This window comes from Grammomys surdaster, unplaced genomic scaffold (assembly GCF_004785775.1).
Source record: "Grammomys surdaster isolate TR1022 unplaced genomic scaffold, NIH_TR_1.0 125941, whole genome shotgun sequence".
NCBI classification, from domain to species: domain Eukaryota; kingdom Metazoa; phylum Chordata; class Mammalia; order Rodentia; family Muridae; genus Grammomys; species Grammomys surdaster.
In genome coordinates this window covers 3,724,244-3,736,092 of record NW_021620763.1, presented here as the reverse complement: position 1 = coordinate 3,736,092, position 11,849 = coordinate 3,724,244, and the positions used below count along the sequence as shown (strand labels likewise).

Below are 11,849 nucleotides of genomic sequence, written 5' to 3'. Positions count from 1 at the left end.
ACTGTTGTGGAAAAAATCAAAAGTTCTTAAAATTTTAAAATAATTGTGAAAAGCCAAGTGGTGGGGGGTGACTTAGAAAAGAGCTAAGAGGTGTGGAAATGTGACATATGCACTAGAATTTCTGGAGAAACCAACTAGAATGAGAAGAGAATGTAGTTTAGACGATGACATGTGAAACATGCTTCAGAATCATCCCAGTCAGGTGCCAATTTGGGCTGAAGCTAATTTATCTCTAAGTGTCATCTTGCTACCTAGGACTGCACAGATAGCCTGCAAAGCTCCTGAAGAGGCCAGGAAGAATCAGGTCAGAGTCACAGGGACAGCTGACTCCCTGAGAGGCTGTGCCTACAAGTATCCATAGGGTATCTATGATACCTAGAGATGGCATGTGTCCTTGGTAGATGGTAATGAAAATTAGACATTATAAGTATAATGGATTTGAAAATGTGGCTGTTGGAGAATTCTCATCTATACGATTTTCCAATTATACTGAATAAGGATGAAGAATAGAAAAAATATATTAACCCAACAAAGGGTGTGAAATAGAAACACTGGTGGGTAGAAAATAGGAAATCATAGCCATTGCTGTATGCAGGTGCAAATCAACCCTCTAATGGTACTTTCTGGTACTCCACATGAAGGTCTGCCTTCAGCCTTTCTTTTGCAGATTATTTTGAGCCCCAATATATTGGGTACAGCACTCTTTGAAGACCAGCTTCCTCTTGACTTCTGACAATTCTGAGATCTTGTTTTCCCTTCAGATTCTCTTTGCAGATGGTGCTGTGAGCAGCAGTCCTGATTCAGGTCCTGTTTACACATCTCCTGAATTGTCTACAAGCCCCCATAATGGAGATTTGGTGGACAATGCCTCTCAGCCCAAATCAGAAACAGCACCTTCTGAGATCATTACCAAGAAAGGTAACGATCTAAGTATCTTAACTTGCAGGACTTACAGTTTTCAAATGCTTTACAGGTGTTCCATATTATGATGTTGCTCATTGTTTTATTATATACATACCTATTCATGTACAAATACACACTCATATGTATATGCTAATTTTGTTTTCCAACACAGGATTGCTTACTACTTCGTAAACTGGCTTCTTCCTCTTTGTGGAATAAATAGTGCACATTTTCCCATGCATAATGAGCAGTTTCCTATGTCATTGTACCCTCTTGCACATTAGCTGTACTATCTGGGATGGTGTTTTAGGGGCTTGTTAACTAAGTAATAAAAGATTCTGAATCAGCATCCCTGGGATGCTGTTGACCTTCCTTTCAAGTTGAGTTAGGGCCCCTCAGAAGCACCCAGGGGCTTCCATTTAGCAACTTGCAAAGCAGAAAGAAAAAAAGTGCATTCAAAAGTGTGCATTCTCAGGAGATTCCTGATCTCAACTCTAACTTTCCTCCCTTTGCATCTAATGGGCTACACCTGCCTGGGGTTCAGTTCTGCCAAAACAAAGAGCCAATATTGTGTGCCGTTTTTTGTCTGACTTGTCGGGTGTAAGAGGTATTAGGTAGCAGTCAGTAGCATCTGCAATAATTGAAAGCAAAGACTGCTGCTCTGACGATTTCTGTTTATACCCCTCCCAGTAGTACAATGTGCAAAAGGATGCTTTCACACACCCATGCCAGTACCAAATATTATTCTCTAAATGTCATTCAGTTTGACACTTAATGAATCTTGTTACTATTTGACTAATAGTGTAATTGAATAGTTGGGTGTTTATTGAGTTTAATTCATAGGAACTTCCACAGGAATGATTGCATTTTAGTTTTAACACTCCCTATCTTTTCCACTGTAACAATTTTCTGAAATTTTTGAATTGTTTAAATCTCCTTCTACATTCATTTCCAAGTCTCTATAGTGTTCCTATTTATTTTAATCACTGATTCTTAATTGCTGAAATATAATTTATAACCTTATGCAGGATCAATAATTCAAACCTATGTTTGAAGACAGCATACATATTCGGTACAGTGTTCTCTTTATGTTTATTATATGAAACTTGTTAGTTGTGTTTCCCAGATGTACCTGAGTTCAGCAGCCTTTTCTGTAAAGGGCAAGATGGTAAATCTTCAGACTTGGCAGGCCATGTGTTCTCTGTCCCTGTAACTCAGCAGTTCTGCTGGAGCATGAGAGTACTTTTTGATAATACATAATTCAATAAGCCTCAAATATGGTGTGTCCCAATAAAAAACTATTTATGAACATTAAAATTGGAATTTGATATTGTTTTCATGCATCATAAACTACTTTTAAATTCCTTTTAGCTGCATAGAAATACGAGGTGTCATTACTTCACAGACAACACAGAACAGGCTACAAGCCTTCCTTAGAGCTAACACTCCCAGCCCGTACCTCCTGTCCTTGCATGCTTTTAATCTCCCATTCAATTTACTCAGCTGTATTGATGCTGACTGACAGGCGAGCAGCACCTGCTCAGTGCTGTGCTCCTTGTACTCCTGCTTGCTTTTGGTGTAAGGTAAATTTGTCTCTTTAATGATTCTGTCAAATTTTCCTTCAGATAGTTTGATAGTTTAATTGAAATACTGCTTTAGAATTATTCTCTTTATGGTAAGTTTACCTTGTCATCGTTTCACAGGGTTGTTTTTTACTTTTATTGTAAGATTTCCCTTCCCTAATGTCTCTTTGCTTAGATTGCTGTGTCTCTGCTAACCACTGTTCTAAGTAACCTCATGGGTGTGACTTTTCCACTCTCATATTCCTCTGTCTGTAGCACCTGTTGAAATGTGTCTCTTATGTATAGCATATAGGTGGATGTGTCAAAGCTGAGTTTGAAAGGTTTTGTTTCTAGAGGTTTTAATTCATTTATAGAAGAGCTGACATTTCCTGAAAATCTCCTTATATATTGTGCTTATTCTCAAATGATAGTTTCACTGAGTGTGAAATTCTAGATTGATGCACATTGACAGGGACCTCATATTTTAAAGATGGCTGTTAGTCTAATTCCTGATGCTTTAAATATCATTTGTCCCCAGATCATTGCCCACTTTTTACAATAGTTTCAATACAATAAGACTGCCTTCTCAGTTTTTTATTAAATTTTTAAAATTGAAATATAATTGCACCCCTCCCTATTCTGATTCCTCCTTTCAACCCCTTGTTCCCCCCACACCCCTCCCAAATTGATGGTGTCTAGTCTTTTGATTACTGTTGATATATAGATATATAGATATATAGATATGTGTGTGTGTATAAATATGTACATACAACTCAAGGTTTTGAGCCCATTTAATATGGCTAACATGTGTGTATGATATGTAGATGATTTCAGAACTGACTGGTTGTTATTAAACAGTCAATGGGAGTGCTCAACCTTGGAGAAGACTGTTTTCTCTCACATAGCAGTCAGTTGTTATATGTAGTAATTTTTCTAGGGGTAGGGACCCCCAACTCCCAGTTATTCTTTCTAGTGCTAGTATCATTGTTCAGCTCTTGTTCAGACAGCCATATGGATGAGGTATCATGTGTGTGATACTTGTCTTTTCCAGGAGACAAAATCTAGACTTAGCAGACTTTTCTGTTTTCTGTCTCTCATAGTTTTGCTACCCCCCCTTCTACAATGTTTTCTGTGCTATAAGTGCATGAGTTGTGTTGGTAGATGTATACATTGGGGCTAGACTCTCCACAACCTACTGATCACTATGTTATGGCCTGTTGTGGTTTTCTGTAATGGACTCTTTGATATAAAGAGAAGCTTCTTTGGTGTCAGTTGAGAGCCACATTTATCTGTAGTTATAACAATAAGCTTTAGAATGTAATTAGGAATTATGTTGGTCTAGTAAAGTAGTGATGGTAGTGTCTTTTCTAAGATTCATGACTTCACTAGTCCCTGGTAACTGGCTAGGTTTCTAGTACCATGCATGATTTTCCTCTTATTGAGTGAGTCTTAAGTCCAATTACACAGCTGTTGGTTACCATCAAGATGTGACACTATTACACCTTTAGGTATCAGTGGTCATGTTGGTCATTGTTGCAGTTCATGGGCATTACAGATAGACAAAACTGTTGACTGCTTCCCTCCCTTGGCAGCTTATGTAATACTTTCTAGTAATATGAAAGCTAGAGCACAGGGAGGAAGCTTCTGAGTTATATCCATCTCAAACCTCCCAAGTCCTGTATCTGAAGTATGCAGTGTCTTAAGAAATAGGTAGAGACTAAACCTGCACAAAATTTACAGGGAAATGGATGGAGCTAGAAAATAACAAGTAAAGTAACTCAGACACAGAAAACCAAGCAGCATGTGTTCTGTCTTTTTGTATAATCCCTAGCTCCAAGTCTTCAGCTGTGAGTATTCATCCTAGAGTGCCAGAAACCACGAAAGTAAAAAAAGGACCAGGAGAGAGGAGGAGAACTAGAGAAGAAATAGCAGAATACAGCTGATGTAAAAAAGAGAATGACAAAAACAGGGAAGAGGACTCATTGGTGAATGGACAAGGAGATCACTACAGAGGACAGAGGAGGGAGAATGAATAATGTCAAGGGTGCTTGATGAGGCCTCGAGGAATCATATTACTTTATAGTTACCTCAAATTATATGATATATTTTTATGAAATTCTGCCACTTGGGACAACAGTCCTCCCCACAAGAGCAATATATTATTTAACAAAACTCCCAGGGCCAAGCATGAGAAACCTCCATTGGAATTCTTGGTCAGGGTTGTCCAAGTAACTCTCCAAATGATTCAGGCTATTGCTGTAGCCCCTGTTGCTTCTCAGAGATTGGAGGTAACCTATCTCCTCTCTGCTCACACTTACTAGTCCCTATACACCAGGTATCTCACCCTTCAGACTCTAAGCCTGTTCAGTTGGTGCCTCCAAATCCCCTTTGAAGTGCTTGTGTCTTGGTGGGTTTTTTTTATATTACATGATCATTTTTATTTCTTATGCCTTTAACTCTAAATGCTTTGGACCAATACAAATATAGATGCATTCCTTTGAAAATAGTTCTGTGTCAGGAATGAAAATATCAGGGATCTGATATTAATCCTAATATTAAATAATTATTTTGAGGGGGTTTGGGAATGTCACATAGCGGTGGTCATTCTCACATGAAGATTCACATGACTGCTGCTTGTGATCATACACCACAAACATTTTTGCTTTTTCTGCTCAGCCCCAGATTGAGCACTGAACACTTCATCTGTAGTGCTGGGGTATATAGCAGCAGAAAGCAGCATTTATTTTGTGAGTAGTTCACACTTTCTGAGAACAGCTCTTTACAGCCTCAAGCTTCTGGGGGAGTATTTTGTACTTAACTTCTTGAACCATCTTGGGTGAGTTATGAAATTTGTTTCTTCTTTAGTCCTTTGTTACCCCAGTTTGAGAAGGCCACCTCACAGGCCAAAGCTACCTTTAGAACAAGCTTTACTTCCTTGTGTCCCTGCCTCTACTCATTCCTTGGCTAGTGCTGACTATATCATTCTGTTATTACTTCAGAGACACTTCCAGCTAACGAAATTTACTGGCATTTTTTTTTGTTATTTTCTATGGAATTCTTGGTGACTAGTTGGTGATGTTGCTGGAAATAGAAGATGAGCTGTTGCTATTCCTTATGCCTGATCACTGCCCCATCTTCTTCACTTTATCTGTTTGCACCCATAATAAAGGAAGAGAGTGGTTACTTAAGAGTTCAGAACATGCATATGCTCCTCTCTTTGTGTTCGTCCACCTCTCATCCTTTCATGGCTATATCCCCCCCATCTCCACTGGCAACGGCATTGTGTTTATCTGTCTGTCTGTGATCTCTGTTACACTAATATGTTCATTTGTATCTACTGCTGTCTATAATCTCTACTACACTAATATGTGCATTTGTGTCTACTTCTGTCTGCAGTCTCTGCTACACTAATATTTTCTAACTATTGCTCATACTTTCTTTTATGTCTAATTTTCCATATTCCTGTCAAAAGTACCCAACTCATCTCTTGGCCACTTCACTGTCCCTTTTAAATGTTTTTTTTTTTTGTAGGAAGTCCTAAGATCTATAACAGGTCATAAAGATACACTTTACTGGACCCATGGCTCCCTCTTCAGTCTCTCCTCTTGATAAAAATGTATCTCCTGACTAAAATATTGCTCATTGGTGCCTGACATACCATGCTGTGTTCCCCCAACCCCCCTGCCCTTATTCCATTATCTTTCTAGGATCCCCATGTTGGCATAACTTTTCCACTTCTGTTGATGAGAAAACAATAGAGAATAGAACAGGGGAAGAGAGGAAAGAGAAGAAGAAAATACCACACCAAATATTTGCTCCCTCTTGTGGGAGATCTATATATGTTGCACACCTGGCACTATGCTTCTCTCTGATGCTCTTCTGAAAGTGCTAACAAGTCACAGACAAATCCTGGGGCAACTGGGGGGCTGAACTCACTATGTGTCTCTTCTTCAATTCTGCCCATTTTTTGAGTCCCTGTGCATTGGACTGAGACTTGTAGTCTGACACATGAACATTTTGTGCTCTGAATCTAGAGACTCTTTCCAAAATTAACAATTCTTTACTTTCGAATTGTAGTTTGTTTCTAAGTTTACCTCATCAGTGAGACCTGGTGCTCTACACATGTGCCCCCCAGATGTTGAGGAGGATGGAAATAGGAACATGCATCCGATGGGTGTTGATGTAGTGTCCAGCTGTCACTTTTGCTGATGAGAAGACAAGGATTTGCTTGCAGATTCAGAATGGACAAGATAGGGGAGATGAAACATTTCAAAGACTGTAGTAAATAGATTTTACATGCCAAAGAAGAGAGACACACCCAAAAGTGGAATAAAGACCACATAATCTGGGATTCACAGAATAAGGAAGATTAAAACTGTTCAGAAATAAACACAATGGTTTCTGTTCACCAAACAGTGAGCTGCACATAGGTGTGTATGCCTGGAGGAAGGTAATGGCAATTCAGCTAAATTTCAGTCCCCGTACTGACCTATTAGTAACCTGTTGGTGACTATTGCTTTGGCTTGTCTACATGTCTAAGGACATTTATGCAGTGTCAGGACTTAATGAGCAATCAATGAAAGTGTTCTAGTTACATTGCACTAATTGTCCTTGATCATCCACAGGAAAAGGTCACAAAAATCAAATATCGATGGCAAATAAGAGTGAAGCCCACGATGTTCTCCCAGAGGTGCCTCCACCAACTCCCGTGGAGTCCCACATTGGCACCTGGTTTACCACAACACCTGATGGAAGAAGAATTGGCACCAAAGGACTAGAGAAAATTGTGGACTTGAAACCGTTTTTATCCTTCCAGGCTACAGATCCCATCAATGGAACGGTATGACAAACTGGTGCATATCACAAGAGTATCTAAACCTTTAGAGTCTTGAAACATGTAGAAGGATGTGTAAGAATCTTTCAAATATTTGTTAGGCAATAAGTGGGTGGGTTGGTGGGAAGGTAGGTAGGTAGGTAAGTAGGTAGGTAGATGGGTGAGTAGACCCACCTACAATCACTGTTTGGTATTAGTGGCAAGCATGCTGTTTTCTGAAGTGTGTGTGTAGGGTGTGTGGGTGTGTGTGTCTGTGTGTGTCTGTGTGTGTGTCTGTGTGTGTGTGTCTGTGTGTGTGTGTCTGTGTGTATGTCTGTGTGTGTGCTGTATGTGTGTGTATGAAATCCTGTTAGAACAAAATACTAATTTTTGAAAGGAGGATTATACATTTTTGTTCTTTTTTTTCATTTACTTAAGTGATTAATTTGTTGTTGTTGTTATTGTTGTTGTTGTTGTTGTTGTTGTTACTGTTGAGACATAGCCAAGGCTGGCTTGAACTCCTGCATTAGCCTCTGTAGTGCATTGTAATGTTGACTAGCTCATGAATTGTTTATACTACTTAAGCACTGATGTGACTAAAGTCACCTATGTATTAAATCTATTTGTATATCTGTTTTCTTTCTGGGAACTAACCACCTGTGCCAGTGTTTCTGCTTTTCATGTTTAGATCATGATTACTCGAGAAGACAAGGTGATCATTGTTGAGAAGAAGGATGGGACCCGGATCGTGGACCATGCTGATGGTACCAGAATCACAACCTTTTACCAAGTGTATGAAGATCACATTACTCCCCCAAATGATGAAGAAACCAGTGAGTCATATTTTTAAGAAGATAACAACAGAATGTTAGAGCATGAGTCAGGTAGAAAGCTCACCATCGAAAGTATTCATATAAATAAATAAGTCATCCAGGGAATACCCATGCAATACAAAGGACCTTCCCTGTAACATGTTTATCATATAAAATGTTAACTTTGGGCTTTTATTATATAGATAGCCTTGTACCTTTGTCTGATAAAATAGGCATACAGGTGCAATTTTCAACCTGGCATATCACTGAAATATTGCATAAAATATAAATGTTCATCAGTGGTAGAATAGAAAAATAAAATGTACTATAATACTAAAAGGGGCACTATTTCAGGATGGTAAGAGACTATATACATATATACATACATACATACATACAGACAGACAGATAGACAGACACTGAATATAAACACACACACTAAATATACACTAAATACAATCACATATTTAATATAAAATAAGCACATATATTTAATACAAATATACTGTATATAGAAATGTTACATATAAACACAGATGCTATAAATACATGCACATACATATATACATACACATAAAATATTTCTGGAGACTTCAAGTTTGGAAACAAAGGCCTGTTATCTCAGCTTCCAGGAGGATGAAGAGGTCAAAGCCAGTTTGTATTACATAGTGAAACACTCTCTCAAAAATAAAAATTGATAGAGACCTCAATACAATGTTGACAAATACATGTATAAATGATAGATACAGTAATTATATAATTTGATAGATTAGTATATAATTTATATAAATATAAAGTACATAAATCTCATGTTGTTTATTCTTAACACATATTTATATAAAGTTATAAAAAGGAATTGCACAAGAAAAATAAACCTAGGCATAGACAAAATGCCTGTTTTCCTCTACCTGGAGACTTTGTTCATATACATATTTTGAAACAACGTGACCAAATAGGAACAAGTATCAACTGTCATTGGTGAATATGTTTAATGAATTTCAGTTTTATCTTGAAAAATGTTTTCCACTTCTCAAAATAAAAGAATACTAGCAGCATATTCAATAAGACAGCATGCTAAGTCACATCAGAATGTAGATTCTAGAACTATTCTGAAGGATATTGACAAGAATTGCAGGCCACACTTGGAGCCTGTGTAATTCTTCACAGCCAGGTCTTTCTCCATGAGGAATCCAGTTGGCCAGGAGATCAGCTGAGGCTGATCGCCCACTGCATGCATCCTACCCAATCTCCTTACCTTGTGTTTTATTTGTAGCCGAAGGTTCAGGGACTGTCACTAGACAGGTGAAGTGTATGCGGATAGAAAGCTCACACTATGCCACTATTATCACCAACTGTGAGGACAGTAGCTGCTGCGCCACCTTCGGGGATGGAACATCTATTATTGCAAAGCCACAGGGATCATACCAGGTGGGTCATGTTGATAGATGGAGCCTGACATATGTAAATGCCCCAATGGTAACAAGTCACACTGTGCTGGGACAGTGAGAATTTCCACAATGGCACCCTCAGTTGCTCTCCTCACTCACTCACCTGATACACTTCTCACACTGTTGTCTATTTGTCTTTTTAATCTGTTCTAGGAATAAATTGTCGTGCTTGTTGTGAAAAATTAGTAGTTTTAAGTCAAGGTTAGGCTAAGGAGCTCCCCACACTGGATTAGCTTCCCCTCTAATCTCATTTTTGACTGCAGTCCATCCCCAATGCTCCAGTGGAACTGAGGGCACAGCAGTCTGTGTGATCCTGGGAGGGCAGTTTGCCCAGACGAAGCAATGTTTCATTCCTTCAAAAGTAAAGGAAGAACTTGGCAACACACTCCTTCCCGTTAAACACAACATGCTGGTGTCAGCCTACAGTCTCTTTAGTCTTTGAAAGATGTTTCCCTGTTAGAGAAGGGACATGAGCATGACATCACACACCATGTTACAAGAGACTGAGAACCAAGAACCAAAATGTGATAGATTCATCATCATCACTGGGGCAGTGGCTGAACTGATTTATCCATTCCATCTCCCTGGTCATTATACTCTCTCTTTTTTTATCCAGTGTATATTGGTGTGTGTCAACGTAAGGGATGAAAATGAGAGAGGAAAGAAACCATAAGTGTGAGTGTTCATTAGCAATGACACCTGTAGTGATTTAAATAAAAGGGAGCCCCATTGGCCCATAAGGAATGGCAACATTAGGAGGTGTGGTATTGTTGGAATAACTGTGTCTCTGTGGGTAGGGTTTGAGGTCTCAGATGCTCAAGCCATGCCCAGTGTGGCAGTTTACTTCCTGCATTCTCTGGATCCAGATGTAGAACTCTCAGCTTCTTCTCCAGCACAGTGTCTGCCTGTGTGTCTCCATGCTTCCTGCCATGATGATAATAAACTAAATTTCCAAACTATAAGCCAATTCCAATTAAATGTTTTCTTTAAAAGAGTTGCCATCCATGGTCATGGTGTCTCATCACAGCAATAAAACACTAAGAAAACACCCAAAGCATAAGCATCATCAACTTTTAAAAAATTAGAAAACAGACCTAGTTCACTTCATATAGGTGTAAAAACCCGATATGATAGTCACAGCTGGAGTCTGGGTCCTTGGAATGTACACTCCAGTGTGGATTTATAAGATGGTCAGGAAATTCCTGATAAGGAGATTGGTTAACACAGTCTCTTTCTAGAGATCAGGTGTCAAGTAGCTATTTCTCTTGACAATGACATCAAAGGTGATATTGGCTAAAGGACAATCAGAAGAGTTGGTAGCCTGAGATAAGCTCCTGTCCACCCAGAAGCTGTCAGACTCCTAGGAACTGAGAAGGTACTTTGGGCAGGTCTGCCACACACAATAAGGGCCTTCACCTTTTTCCCTTTAAAAGTGTATACCAAGTGCACACCGGGTCTGGAAGATCAGCAGAGCTGAGGGAGGGCAAATATTTTAAATTGAATTTTTTTTCAGAATTTTATACATAAGTTCTGTATTTACATTTCTATCATTCCTTTTTCCCTTCTAATTCTTCCTGTGCTCCCCCTCTCACATTCATAGCCTCTCTTCTTTAATCATTATTGTTATAGACAGACAGACAGACTGTATGTGTTTACAGCTAATCACTTGGGATTGGATAACCTGTTGTGGGAAATATATACATATATACATATATGTAAAAACAAACAAACAAACAAACAAACAAACAAGCTGACAGGCTTCCTGTGCTACTGCCAGCAACTCTCAGGTCCAGCATGTTCCCACTGCCTCTGTCTCTAGCCCCCTGCAGCAACCAGTCACAGTATTCCCAGCTCAGGTTTGCCCCCGGTGCTAAGCCAGCACATCTCACAGACCCTCTGGCTGGGGGCCCCCAAACATTGGTGTGGTCACTGTCTCCACCTGCCAGCTACGCTGCCTCCACAGCTCTAGGCCTAACTCCCTGTAATAACCACCAACCTCATGGTTGGCTATCACAATACCCAGTAACCTGGTAAAATCAAAACCTTTAAAGCTTGTAGTAAACCAGTCATATTTATATATCAATAAATTCTCAATACACAAGATGCCCACACAATAATTTCAAGGCCACTTAGTAATGGTACAAGTTGCCCACCTAAAAAAGACAAGTTACCCCAATCATTCTATCCCTATATGAAATCATATCTACCTATGGCTATTTAAGGCCACGCTGGTTCAGGATCTTCTTCCTGTCTGCCCTCCATCTTGATTCTCCCTCTCCCTCTCCCTCTCCCTCTCCCTCTCCCTCTCCCT

The 11,849-nt window shown here is 39.3% G+C and overlaps 1 protein-coding gene across 1 annotated transcript in view; it reads left to right on the top strand.

The window, feature by feature from the left end:
- Window positions 1–11,849, top strand: part of Spag17 (sperm associated antigen 17) — a 215,576-nt gene that overhangs the window by 146,440 nt on the left and 57,287 nt on the right. Inside the window, exons 28-31 of the mRNA XM_028753003.1 lie at window positions 762–918; window positions 7,091–7,305; window positions 7,967–8,111; window positions 9,364–9,518. Of these exons, the coding sequence (XP_028608836.1) occupies window positions 762–918; window positions 7,091–7,305; window positions 7,967–8,111; window positions 9,364–9,518 (672 nt within the window). The remainder of the gene's footprint in view (window positions 1–761; window positions 919–7,090; window positions 7,306–7,966; window positions 8,112–9,363; window positions 9,519–11,849) is intronic.